General features: G+C 30.0%; 1 protein-coding gene across 3 annotated transcripts; it reads left to right on the top strand.

Annotated features, from left to right (window-relative positions):
* The first annotated feature begins 1,223 nt into the window (after window positions 1–1,223).
* Window positions 1,224–12,949, top strand: LOC145090880 (putative trehalose-phosphate phosphatase C). 3 transcript variants are annotated; one of them, XM_079028918.1, is made up of 8 exons: window positions 1,224–1,320; window positions 7,571–7,759; window positions 7,869–8,009; window positions 8,095–8,166; window positions 8,381–8,521; window positions 11,832–11,888; window positions 11,996–12,319; window positions 12,529–12,949. In XM_079028918.1, the coding sequence occupies exons 2-8, from the start codon at window positions 7,574–7,576 to the stop codon at window positions 12,688–12,690; spliced, it is 1,083 nt and encodes a 360-aa protein (XP_078885044.1). In that variant the 5' UTR covers window positions 1,224–1,320; window positions 7,571–7,573; the 3' UTR covers window positions 12,691–12,949. The 3 variants fall into 3 exon arrangements, with proteins under 3 accessions (XP_078885044.1, XP_078885046.1, XP_078885045.1); XM_079028920.1 differs by having other exon boundaries at window positions 1,235–1,320; window positions 7,587–7,759; XM_079028919.1 differs by having other exon boundaries at window positions 1,235–1,320; window positions 7,574–7,759.
* Window positions 12,950–15,447: the final 2,498 nt, after the last annotated feature.

Raw genomic sequence — 15,447 nt, 5'->3', positions numbered from 1 at the left:
ATACATCAATCAAATGCATAAGTTTTTTTTAAAGTTACTTCAAATTAATAAGATTTCAGTCTCTGTAATCGATCAATGATTTAGTAATTAGTTTGTTGGTTCTTTCTTTTAATTACTAGGAACGAAAGAAATTTATCAAAAAAGCAATCGATTCAGGTTACGATTTTGCAGCAGCTCGTCTTGCTTACGTTCAATTGCTTCGAAATATTGGCATTGCCCTGCATTGATTTGCAGAGGCCGAAGTGTTGTTTGACGCATCTCAAACCACATAAATCGAAATTTGGTACAGTTAGAACAATGATCGACAGTTCGCTAGTTCGCTTCTTCAATGGAGTTCGTCATTAATCCATATATATATATATATATATATATATATATATATATATATATATATATATATATGTGAGATCCATGTATTACATGGATTAAATAAAAAAACTAAATATTAAGTATTTTTTAAAATTAAATTTTAAAATAAGGAAAAAAAACATATTTATTATATTTAATACTTTACTTAGATAACTATATGTATTATGTAGCTTTTTAATTTTAAAAATTAAAAAAAAAAACTATAAATTTACATGTGGTATTATTTATTTTAAAAATACCATAAAATGACAAGTGTCAAAACTAATGAGAGATTAACATGTGGCAAAATAAGATTTTTATTTATTAGGAACTAGGTGTGAGACCCGTATATTATAAGGGTTGATTTAAAAAAAAAATAAACATTAAACTAAAGTGTAAACATAAAATATTTTTTAATGTACAACTTTAAAATAAGAAAGGAAAAATGTATTTATTGTAATTTAATATCATATATGATATTTAATACTTTACATATATAAGTATATAACTTTAATTTTAGAAATTGAAAAAAAATAAAAAATTGACAAGTGGATAATACTTATTTCAAAAATATCATAAAATGACAAGTGTCAAAACTCATGAGAGATTGACATGTGGCAAAAAAAACCTTCATTTATTAAGGAGGATGATGATAAGCAAGGATAAGTTGTGGCATTAAATTAATCAACAGGAGGCAATTTCGGGCGAAAGATTGTTTATGCATCATGGAAATTTCAAGGAAATTAGATTTTTAACATTATGCCAAAAAAAAAGTTAAAAGATAAAACCCTTTACCATATATATATATATATATATATATATATATATATATATATATATATATATATATATATATAGCAAAGCAACTATACTTATAACCCCTCAGTTCCATCTTCCTTTTTCTTCCTTCCTTCTCTTCCGTTCCTCAACTCCTTGGTCGCAGGCGCTCCATAATCCAAACTTGACGCAACTGTAAGTCTCTATTTCAGTCAGACACACACAACAATTTTGTTTTTGTCTTTTATTCATGCTTCAACTTTATTTCTTCTGCGATCGATCTTGCTTAATTTACGTCATATAATTGAATTTGATTGCATTAATTAATGTCAATATATAATGTTGATATAACTCACTCAAATTGATTTCTTATTATTAGTTTTCACAATACTATTTGATTTAGAAAAATTGACGTGGAGTATAATAAAAATTTATTAGTTTTATTAAATTAAATATGACAAGTGTCATGAGTGTATAGAAAGATAATACTAGAAAAAAAGAAAAAGAATAGAAGGATATTTGATTTTGATTTATTGATCGGTAGGATTTTAATTGTATCTTAAATTTCTGTGTCATGACACAAACTCGTACAGAATCAAAAGTGTCCAACGAAACTGACGACGGCCGCTGGTTATTCCGGTAACAACGCCGTTTACTTCTTGTCGTCATGTGTCGTGCATTTTACGTATGTGATGACGCATTTTTAGGGACGGATGAACTAGGACGTCACGAGTAGAGTAGGTGTAAGTGGTGCGTCGGCGATTCTAATTGTACGTTATGTTTTATAGTTATTAAATTATAGCCACTCACACACAGAGAATGGGAAAACACAATAGAAACCGGTGTGCCGGTTATGTCGCCGTTTGCTTGTGGTGTTTGTGTTAGCACACTCTAAATATATATATGTAAGGATAGATACGACGACGAAACAGAATCGGAGAATCCATTCCGATGGAAACAAACGGATGGTCGTAGTTAATTAGTTTAGTTGTTGGTTTTCACTTTTTCCTTCTTCCTCAGGCTCACACCACGTACCAGTCGCCAGTCGCGTCCGTCACACCACATCAATTGTTTTGCAACTCAATCGAGGGTTCGGTTAAGTTTGAGGTTGGTGGTTCATGTCCTACGTGGTAACCGTTTCTTTTTATTAGTTTGGTGGCTCATTTTCTAAACAAATATATTTGACTTGACAGTGACACATGGTTAGAAATTAGAATTGATTTGGATTTGGTTTAATCTATATTTTCCAAATACAAAATTATAAAATTATAGTAATTAATTTAAATTGTAGGGAGATCACTAATTATCTCTCTCTCTCTCTCTCTCTCTCTCTCTCTCTATATATATATATATATATATATATATATATATATATATATCCCTATTCTAATAAATGAATAGTGTTAATCTCCTTTTGACAAGTGTCACTCTAATATAATTCCTCATTAATATTATGCTATGTGTCATCTAGATATATTAGGCAACTGATTTCAAAATTCAAATTTACATTTTCTACTTATATGTTAAATATGAAATTATAATAACTTTAAAATTTTAATATATCTCTTAATTAATAATAAATTTAAAATGATTTATTTAAAATAATTGATTAATAATTATATATTTTTATTATAAAAGTTTAATTAATTTTATAACTCGTGGTTCCCACGGGTTATAAACTAGTATATATATATATATATATATATATATATATATATATATATATATATATATAATGTAAATTATATCAATCGTTCCTCATGAATATGCTAGAAAGCGTGTTTAGTCCCTATTTTCAAAAATTAACTCATACCGTCCTTGTTTTTTTAAAACTTGCACACCTCATCCCAGGCAGCCTAAACTACTCATCAATTTTAGGAGTAGGTTTAAGTCCCGTCCGGAGCATAAATGGATTTAGGATTGATGTAGGAGTAGGTTTGATTTGTCGTTCAAAAAAAAACATATGATATTAAAAATCGAAGGATATCATGTTCTCATCATCATATTTCAACTCTCATGTAATGTAAATAATATCATTTTTCTTAAACTCATCGAAACCATTAATGTTCTGATATATGGATGAGCTTTAATTATTTGAAATCAAACAGTGAAATGTTTGAATTAGAATGTAAAACGATGTCTTCGTGTTTTTTGTTGATTAAGATCTACTTGCTTAATTTCCACCTTTCTAAAGTATAGACTGGCTTTTAACTTCTTTCTTTATTAACTACATATATGTTTTCTTTTATTTATCCTTTTGAACTTCGTGACAAAATGGACAAATGTCATTGATTCATTCTTATAGTTACGCTCCTACTACCTTAGGCCTTAAGTCTTAACTATGCATTGATATTTTATTCTTTGTTTAATCAATCAACCAACAGTTATCACTAAAAATTTCAAATTCCAAAACTTCACAACAACATAAGAAAAAAAAATCTGCAAAATCCACATGCCATCAAAGATCTAGGATCTAGGGTTGCTTAACTACTTTTTCGACGTAGAACTTACCTATGATAATGGTGGATTGTTTTTATGTCATGCCAAATATGCCCATGCTGTTCTTGTCCAGGCAGGCTTTCTAAATTTAAAACTTGCATGTCCCTACCAGGCCATTGAATTTCTATATGCTCCCACACTTCACCACTTTCAAGATGTCAAACAAATCCTTCATTATGTCAAACAGACAATTTCCTTTGTCTATCATTTTGCCATTCGTGGACTCCTGCCATACCCGGTTATTCAAACGCGGATGGTCTTGTTGTCACGAGACTCGATGGTCCACCAACAGTTATTCCATCTTTCTTTGTGAAAATCTTATTTCTTAGAATGCATAGAAACAACCTACCATCATTAGTGGCGAATCTAGAAAAAAATATAACATAGTTCCCAAATTAAGTGAAACCGATAAAAAAAATCAACAACACTTGTGAGGGGTCGGGTCGGGTCGTGTAAGATTTAATGAAATATAACTGAAAAAACCGATTAGCCACCACCAATTAAAATTTTAAAAAAACTGACTGAAATATAATTGAAAAAAATGAACGATTTAATGAAAAATTAGTTGATTATTAGTGCATTGATATCTTATTGTTTGATAAAAACTATATATTATATTTAACCTTATATATTCAATAGCACAAATGACTCATATAACTTATTTTTTGCCCCTTTTAAAATGATTTTTTAAAACATTTTTTAGAAAAAACAAACTCAAGGTAGGTCCTTTATTTTTTCTAAGATAGTTCCTAATGTTTGTGGTATATATATATATATATATATATATATATATATATATATATATATATATATATATATATATATATATAATTTAATTCAAATTTTAAATAGGTCCTAAAACCTACCTTCTTATATGTTAGATACGCCCATGCTTACCATCTCTTAGTCTATCCGTGAATTGGAATATCATGTCATGGCCAACATTGTTGTCGAGATTGTTTGGGTCAATCACTTAGTTTGTGAGCTACGCTTCTTTCCCTAGATTGCCCTACCATCCTTTGTGACAACCGTAGTGCTCTCTTCTTCGGTCGGAATTATAATAAACAGGCCAAACATTTAAAAAAAAGATGACAATTTAGGGGGAAAATGTAAACAAAAAAAGGTGGGGAAACTAAATATTGCACTCATTTTGTGATAGTGACTATGAAGTTTGTATCATTAAGATAACTTAAATTCCATCTCTTAACTTAAATTCCATATTGGTTTTAGTTCTATCCAAAACCTACTTAAACAAAATAATAATCATCGGTATGTTTAAAATAAATAAAACATTTCAACCCAAATTATTGTTTTATATTTATAAAAATGTAAACAATATTGATTTTTATAATTAATGTTGTTACAACTTCTTTTTGTTTATGGGTAACTCAATTGGTTTCAATGTCCTTAAGTTGAGCTTCGGTATACCTATGTGGCCCGAATTCGAGTGAGCTTCTAGTGTGGGCTACCCTCAATTATAAACTCTCCTACCTTGATATCGAATCCCTTCCTAACATGGGTCGTTTCTCAATCTATATGGGTCACGATTGGACTCTTCATTTACTGATCACACAATGCTCGTTAGGCTTTGGTGTGGAAGTATTGGTAAGCTAAAAAGTTACTTTTTTTTTTTTTTTTTTTTTGCTTTTTGCAGAATATTTGCGTTCTCTTTAAAAAAAATCTAAATCATCATTAATTTTTGGAATGAATGATAAATAGATTGAATGCTTTAGCTTATAAAATATCTTTTTAACATCAACTTAATGGTGTATCTGTGTGGAAAACAATCTCATACTAATGCTCGTAAAGGAACACTCTCATGTTCATTTCTTATTAGCTTCAACTTTTAGGTGCTCACCCGCCTCACTTTCGGGGAATGAATATTAGGTCTGAAGTTTTTGTGGAGCTTATCATTGTCACCAAAAAAATCAAGGATGCTGCTAACAAGACACCCCTTAGACACCTTATAATCATTTCTATAAAAAGTCAACCTATAATCAACTACTTGTAATCAGCTTTTTCGAAAAACAATGATATTTCAATCAATAAAAATATTTCAAACATTAATTAGGGTTCTCTAAATGGTAAAATAAGGTGTCTTTTTAGCCATCTCCAAAATCAAACCACATAGTATTAGATATGTTTTTCACCTTTTTATAGTATCAGATTTCCTCCTTTCTGGTTAATCTATCTTTCGACAAAGATGTTTTTGAAAAACTGTGAAAAATTATATAAATAAAATATAAGACATTAAATACATGATAACATGCATTCGTATGATACATATTTAAAAAAATTATAATAAAAATGACGAGGCAAAGAAAATATGATCATAGATCTTGATCATATTTTTCCATTAAGTCAAAAGTATCATTGACATGTACTAGGATGATTGGCAGCTTCCTGAACTTTAGAATTAATCGCTTTTTAATGGATCTAGGCGCGTGTGCATTTTAACATTTCATGGTAGATTTATATGTAATGTTTGATTTTTCCAAAAGAATCCTATTATATATATTATTTGAACCTAGCTTAAAAGGAATTTAATTAAAACCCATACAAAATATAAATGCATATATTTTCCTATTAAATCTTATATTATATTAAATTGGTAATGTTCACATCGGCGAAAGGATATATATATATATATATATATATATATATATATATATATATATATATATATATATATATATATATATATATATATATATATATATATATATTGCTGATTTTTGTATCATCAATACATTTAGTGTAGTCAATAATTCTATTCGAGACAAACCAAGATTTTTTGTTATATTCCGAGACAGAAGATACAGAGTGCACACTCGGATTATTAATAAGGACTTGGGAACATAACTCTGGGGACAATACCCTTGGTGAGATTCCAAGGGTCATCACCTCTATCAGGTCCAGTGGACAGAAACCCTAACGGAGAACACACCCAATCTACTCATTTACAATCCATATTCCCTCCCCTATGCTTCACCCAACTAAAAACTAAAGCAAGAATGTTATCCGGTAGTTTGTAGCACTAGTCTTCAAATTATTGAAAATCATGTCGTTTCACGACTTCCAAAAGCACCAGAGATACCCATAAACAATAGCCAGGAGAATTTTTTGTTTTTTGGGACAATTACCCCATACATCAGCATATTTTAAAAGGTCTCTAACCGATTGAAAATGCATAGGTTTGAGATTACACAAATACGTATATATAGATAGTAGCTAGGAAGGTACATATAAGTTTGGTCCAATACGTATACATAGTAGCTTGAAGGAGTTTACACCAATATGTATATATCACCCACCTTCAATATGTATATATAGATAGTAGCTAGGAAGATACATATAAGTTTGGTCCAAGACATATGTATTACGTCTAGTTACATCATCTGTTACTTGGAATTTCTAAACATCCTTTGTTATTGAGTTAAAGTAGCTCCCGTCCTGGGCCCCCTCTCTTGTTAATCGATATCGGTATACTTACTATCGCTCTGATTAATGTTATATATATATATATATATATATATATATATATATATATATATATATATATATATATATAGTTTCAAATGTTTTCATTATCTATTATGTGCATGTATGATTAATTCTGGACCAATCATTTTAGTTATTTTAAGAAAGTAATTATTACATATTAAATGATGAATATGTAATTTATACATATTATATCTTCAACATGTAATATGCATTAATTACTTTTTTAAAATAATTAAAATAATTGGTCCAGAATCAATCATACATGCTCACAATAGATAGCAAAAAAAAATAACCTAACCCTATATATATATATATATATATATATATATATATATATATATATATATATATATATGTGTGTGTGTGTGTGTGTGTGTGGCGCTTGTAACAATCATATATATCTTTTCATTTAATTGTTTGCTTATATAAACTTATAACACAGAAGATGGTGGTGGTAGGCATAGCTGCTAAGATTTACGAGGCAATGGGAATTCAAAGCTGGCTACCCAACATAATATCCAATTCTGAATCCATGTCCAAAACCATACATGATCACACGATGGATCGTGGTTATATCAATACTAGCCCCGTTGAATCTTCTATCGTCGATGAAAACTATATTTCTTGGTTGGTAAGTGACTTGATCAGTCGATCTATGCAAGGTTTACAATCTTTCGTTTAATGAATTAGTATATATGATTAACATATGTGTACATTAATGATTCTGGAATTAATTATAGAAAGAACACCCATCTGCTATAAGCTCCTTCCAGCAGATAATAAATACATCAAAGGGAAAACAAATAGCCGTCTTCTTGGATTACGATGGCACATTATCACCCATCGTGTGTGATCCCAATCGTGCCTTCATGTCTGATCAGGTACTAGCTACTCAATAATTCTTTTATTGCAAAATACAAGCATTTATTTTTCTCTCTGGGTTTCATGCAATCGTGTACATGCCAGATGCGTGCAGCAGTTCGTGAAGTTTCTAAGCACTTTCCGACAGCTATTATTAGCGGCAGGAGTCGTGAAAAGGTATATATATATATATATATATATATATATATATATATATATATATATATATATATATATATATATATATATATATATATATATATATATATATATAAACCTAGCTTCAACTCGAGCAACCTCTATCATATCAATATTGTATATATTTTTTCCGTAATTGATAATTATAATACATATAGTCGTATACAATGAAATGATTCGATAACTTGATCAGGTTTATAGCTTTGTGAAGCTAAATGACGTGTACTATTCAGGGAGTCATGGGATGGATACCATGGGACCAGCCCCCAAAAACAAGTCCTATGACCACCACGACAACGTCGACAGATATCATTACAAAACTATCGACGAAGAGGTACGTACGTGCTTAATTAGTGTTTATTTTCCTTGAAATGAAATATTTATATATAACTCACTCTTGAAACACAAAACTTTAATATATATATATATATATATATATATATATATATATATATATATATATATATATATATATATATATATATATATATGGGAAAAGTGAATATACCCTTAAGGGTATATAAGCTTAGGTACCCGAACACACCATAATACGTCGTTTTGTTTGATATATTCATTATAATGTTCATAAACTTCAATCTTAAGTTGATTTACTTTCAAGATATTTGAAATTTCCGTATAATCTTTCTCTTACATCATATCTTTTTGGCGAACACTTATTAGGCTATATATATTGTAGATGAAAATGAAAATTATGTAAGAGAAAGATAATTGTGTAATTTATAAAAATCTTGGAAGTAAATCAAGTTAGAAGTTAAATTATAAGAACATTAGACAATTAAAATGTACTATATGATACAAAACAACGTATTATGGTGAGTTTGGGTACCTAAGCTTATATACCCTTAAGGGTATATTCACTTTTCCCTATATATATATATATATATATATATATATATATATATATATATATATATATATATATATATATATATTCTATTTGTATATTCATGGAAAAGTTCAATTTTTAAAAAAATAAAAAGATTAGGAAAATCTCCACAAAACTTCAATCATTTTGGGAAAATTCCTGATTAAGTCTCTTGAACCAAATCGTTAATATCTTCATTTTAGTCATTTTTAATCTGTTTAGCAAGTCGTACGACCAAATCGTTAATATTTTTTAAATAATGAGACTTTAATGTATATTTCTTCAAAATTAAAAGATAATGTATAAATATACTTTTTTCGTATGTTTGCGTATTTCTATATATTTTTTAAGCATTTATGTATTTTTTAAGTTTGTATATAGATTTTTACATATTTTAATATATTTTACATGTATAAATATATTTGAAGTATTTACGTATTTTTAAAGTTTTTTTATAAAACTGTTTTTGTATTTTAAATCTATAAACGTATTTTTTTATGTATTTATATCTATTTGTAAAGTATTTTATCTTTTTTATTTATTAATGAGAAAATTTCTTTAGATAAATTGTTATTAATCTAAATCTTTAAACATAAACATCACGGTTAGAAAACTTATATTTCGCTGCCAAGAAGTCGGGTTCTTAAATTAATTAGAAAAACATGCTAGTTTATAGGTTAATTATTCGTTGATCTAATTTATACTCAAATTATTTTTTTAACAATATATGGAACACTTTTTTTTTTTTAAGATTTAAACATTTAGTTCATTTTTCTATGGTTATAATTAGGATAATCTCTAGAAAAGTCAGCATTTACCACTACTTCTTCGAGTATGTCTGAATGGTTCACTGCATACCCACATATTTTAAGTTTTTCTCATTCGTTTATCTTGAAATCTATTATAATAAATAAGAATAATTTTGCCACATGTACTTCTCTCATTTAATTGGCCACGTGTCAATTTGTCATAATTTTGAGATATATATTTTATTTTCCACTTGTAATTTACTTCATTTTTCATTCCCAATATATCATTAATTTAGTTTCCATAAATTAAACCTACCATAATGACTATTAATTTTAAATTTTAAATTTTAAATTTCAATTTCAATTTCAATTTCAAATAAATTTACACTTTAAACCTTTATATTTAACATTTTGTTATAATTAACCCATTTAATACACGAGTTTGATAACTAAACACAAAATTTTAATTTATTTATTTTTTGCATGTTTTTTTCTCATAATTTTCAAATTTAAATAAACTTCCCATTTAATTGTTCCTATTTAATATTTTGTTTTAATCAACCCGTATAATATACGGGTCTTACAACTAGTTAAACAATAAATTAAAAAACAAAATACTAATTTATGCACATGCGAAAACTTTGGGTTCCTTTGAAGCCATATGAGACTGGTGAAGCTGTTAACTTTTTCTAGGACGTAAGGTGTGTCGATCATCATGCTTTCATAGAGGGGCATGAATGGGTCTAAAACCATTTCTTTTAAAGTGCACCCATAACTGATTTTTGTTTCGTAGAAAATGTAAAACAAATAGAAAAGAACCGATCTAACCTAACAAATTTTTCTTCATTTACAAGTTTTAATGGTTAGCTTACATTCAAACTTGAAACAAAAATACATAAATACATAAAATATATATATATATATATATATATATATATATATATATATATATATATATATATATATATATATAGAGAGAGAGAGAGAGAGAGAGATAGGTTCAAATGTTTCTCACATCTATTGTATGTTAGAATGCACCAATAAGAATTTAGTAAATGATATCCATAATTATATGTATATTAAATAATATCCATTATTATAATTCATTTATTATGGAAACTAATTAAATTCGTCTTTAATGTCAGCAATAGTATTTTTTTCAAAATGAATTTGTATATAGAAGAATGACATTATATTCTAACAGAATGAGAATCTCCCTATCTAATAAAAGAGTAGTTCTTTTGCCATATGTCACAATGTTAGACATTGTAATTAATATCATGACACTTGTCAATCTATTGACACTTGTAATTAATATCATTATACTTGTCAATCTATTAATTCTCCATTTCAAATTTCAAATTTCTAAATTTAAATCACATTTTAATTACATTAAATTAATATTAATAATATTAGAATAAAAATAAAATAAAGTTTATACAAATTATAATAAAATAAAATTTATACAAATTATAAGATAATATATTTCACGTATTTATTTGAATCAACGATTATAATTTTATATATAACAAAAAAATATATTTTAATTAATAAGTTATTTAAAATTATTAATTAATAATTTTGAGTTTTTATTTAGAAAGTTTAATTAGTTTTCTAACCGTGGTTCTCACGGGTTATAAACTAGTGTATTATAATAGAATACACTCTCATTCTTAATATTTTATGCAACTTCATTGTATTATAAGTGATTGTGTCCTGAAACAAAACATGAATCCATATATAAAAATCTAGATGCGAATTCATTCTAAAAGAATGTTATTGATGGCATTAATGACGAATTTAATTAGTTTGCAAAAGAAGAATTATAATTATGGATATCATTTAATATACATACAATTATGGAAATAATTTAATATCTATCTTTAGTTAATTAAATAATTATTTATTTTTTACTAAACTTTTATTGGTGCATTCTAACACACAATAAATATAAGCAAACACAATAACCCTAATTTATTTTCACAAGTTGTGTGATTTCAATGGATCAGGGGAATGAATTTATCACGTTCCAACCGGCTAAAGACTTTCTCCCTGCAATTGAAAAGGTATGGTTAGCTATAATTAAATAATTTGCATGCATATATATATATATATATATATATATATATATATGTCATTATTCAAATATACTATTAATATGCATATATGACAGATGTTGATTGAGTTGAGGGAGAGAACGAAAAACATAAAAGGAGTGGTGATTGAGGATAATAGGTTTTGCTTATCTGTTCATTATCGTCATGTTAAGGATGAAGAGTATGAGACTCTAGAAGAGGAAGTCGAGTCAGTGCTTGTTAATTATCCCGATCAATTCCACATGACGCGAGGCAAAAAGGTGATGGAAATTCGGCCATCCATTGAATGGAACAAAGGTCATGCTCTTGAGTATTTACTCCATAACTTAGGCTTCGATAATTCTAGAACCCTCCTCCCTATATACATCGGAGATGATAGAACCGATGAGGATGCTTTCAAGGTATACATACCTACCTAGCTTTTTTCCCTTAGTTTATGTGTTTTTGTTATACAAGACAATTAGACTACTAAATAATGTTCGACAAACTGTTATTTGTAAACATAGTACAAGGTTGTTTTCTTCACAAACATAGCCTGAATTAAAGACATATGCATCATCGAAATTGATATGTTTGTAACTAGTTATTTATTGTATATTGGTTGTTTTAGGTTCTAAGGGAAAGAGGTGATGGATTCCCGATAGTAGTGGCATCGAAACCAAGAGACACAATGGCTTTTCAATCACTTCATGACCCATCCGAAGTACTATCTTTTTTGATCCGGTTAGGTAGATGGGGTTTTGACAACAATGCGAACTCCGTCCTAACATAGCATTAATGGCTTATGTTACCATCGCACCGCATGCTTATTTTGTTGATGTAGCATCGCATGTTACAATCCCTTTTTCTTAGATATATACATATATAGGAAATATGAGAAGACATAATCGTGAAGCATGCATTTTTATAGTCGTGCTTCTTGCTTTGAATTTTTTTTGATGTTTCAGTTATACGCATGTGTGTTTGTGTGTAAGGACCTATTAAACTAACTCTAACTATTCTAGACAGTTTTTTTTTAGGTTTTATATAAATTGACCACTTCAGATTTACCATATTATTGTTTCTTATTGAATTTTGTTTGTATAACTAAAAACATTATTTACCATCATCAAAATGGCCTAACAATATTCGAAACACCTTAGAATACAATTGAGTTAAGTTCAAATTCTACATACTTTAAGTGACTTGTAACATTTAAAAAATACTAAAAACGTTATAAAATTTTATGGTTTTTGACGAGGTTTAATTTTCATTTTATAATATTTGTGAAGGGCAGACTCACACTCACTTACTCACGGAAGGGAAGTGTTAAACTCTTGATGGGCCTTAAAATGGGGGAGGGTTGAGTGATGGACTAGTGACTTTCGAGTGGGATGTCAAGTCCACCAAACAAATTACACCATTTTGCTTGTAAATAAAACGTAATATAGGAGTAAAAGGGGGATCGGTCCATGGGGAAATGGTTGTATTCAATCACCAATGCAATCCAATTAAACAAGTGAAATAAAACTAACTACAATTAAACTAAAAGGGGGGTGATTTACTTGAAAGCTAAAAGACTTGATGAATCAAAAATCTTTCAATTAATCAAGATGGTGAGATGCTCAAATATTGGAGAAAGTTGGTCAACTAAGGCAATTCAACACAATGAATATTTATGTATTTATCATTAGGATTCAATATGTTAGCTTATCAGTCAACCCAAATTGGTTATAACGATCATGATCCATGATGTGCTAAAATTCATCAAAGGTAGTATGGAGGTTGGGGAAGCCCACACCACAATTTTTTAATTAAAATCAAGGATTAATTTTGTAACGCCCCGATTCTCAGGTATTGTTCAAATTAGAGTTTCCCGGTTTTGGCCCTACTCGACGAGTCGGTTACCCTACTCGTCGAGTAGCAGCGGGATTGGATCGCGACTTAAGTGACTGACTCAGCGAGTCCACTTGTGGGACTCGGCAACTAGGATCTGGCAAGTGAAACCCTAATTTTCGGGGTTTGTGTCCCTATTTAAAGGAGCCTTAGCCTCCCTTGGGTCTCCTTACAGTCTTAGAGAGCCCCTGATTCGAGTGTGTGTGTTTGTTGAGTGTGTGAAGCTTGAATAGAAGATTTTGAAGGACAAGGCTTGAAGGAAGAGGAGGTTAGAGCAAGTTAAGGGGGGAAATCAACACTACTTTCAGTTGTCATCTTCCAGAGGTATCCTAAATTACCACCTCTCCCATGAGTTTTCCTCTTATTGAAGTTCTAGGGTTTTTTATGGACTTTAAAGGTTGAAAAGTTGAACAATGAGTTGGATCTGAAGTTGTAACTTCAGATCTGAACCCTCTCTAAGCTCTAGAAACATAAAGTCTCAGAATTGATCATGTATGAGGTCCCTCTTGGGCATGAAGCCCCATTAAGAGCTTAGAATTGGCATTTAGAGCCTTAAATGAAATGCATGTACGTAAAGTTTGTGACTTTACGTAATAAGTATACCATAGAAGCCTAGATCTATGAATTGGAGCCACTGCATGGCTCAGAATAAGTCTGTATGGAAAAAGGACCAAACGGACTCGGCGAGTCACAAGGATGACACAGCGAGTATGATGAAGGAAGCCGTGAAACTCGACGAGTTAGATGAAAAACTCAGCGAGTCTGATGAAGATCGTCATGAAACTCAGCGAGTAGATGAACAACTCAGCGAGTCAGATGAACTTTCCCAAGGATATGCCCACGTATGCACCCGTCGAGTTTCGCTTAGGAAACCAGACGAGTGGCTTTAGATTTCAGTAGAAAAACGAGGGAAACTCGACGAGTCACTCGATGACTCGGCGAGTGCACCGGAAGCCAAGGAAACTCGGCGGCTCAGGTCAACATGGATTGTTGACCTTGAATGTTGACTTTGACCATTGACCCAAGCTAATCTGTTGACTTTTGAGGACAGTTCTAGAAGGATCAGAATCTTATGTATGCAATTCGTAATAAATATAAGTGGTGGGATTCATGTCAGTAGCCCGAAGGTTGGAACTAATTTCTGTAAGACGGCGTTTCAAGGTGAGTTATCCTCACTATACTAAGGGGTCTAAGGCACCAAGGCCGACCCGATGGATTTGATATCCTAGTAGTTATTGATATGTTGAGTTGAGTTAGTAATGTATGCCAGTTGATATGCTAGTCGGGTAGATCTGTAGGACTGCCTGTGATACTGATTGATTACCTGTAAGTGCAATTATCTGTTACATGTCGACATGTTATGTGGGATGGTTGAAGTTGTACTGCTCCGTACGGTATCTAACAAACCCGAGAGTATTCCAGATATGAGATGAGGGCCCGGTAGGCATTCCATACTCATACTGAGGACTCAGGAGCATTCCAGATACGAGCTAAGGGCCCGGTAGGCATTCCAGACTCATACTGAGGGCTCGATGGCATTCTAGATACGAGTTGAGGGCCCGGTAGGCATTCCAGACTCGTACTGAGGGCCCGGGGGTAGTCCAGCTTGTAAAGCTGGGGTGACTCACTAAGCTTTCGGGATTACATTTTCAGT

The sequence above is a fragment of the Lactuca serriola genome, chromosome 2 (assembly GCF_051521515.1).
Source record: "Lactuca serriola cultivar US96UC23 chromosome 2, Lser_US96UC23_V15, whole genome shotgun sequence".
Classification (NCBI taxonomy): Eukaryota; Viridiplantae; Streptophyta; class Magnoliopsida; order Asterales; family Asteraceae; genus Lactuca; species Lactuca serriola.
This window is presented reverse-complemented; position numbering and strand designations above follow the sequence as displayed.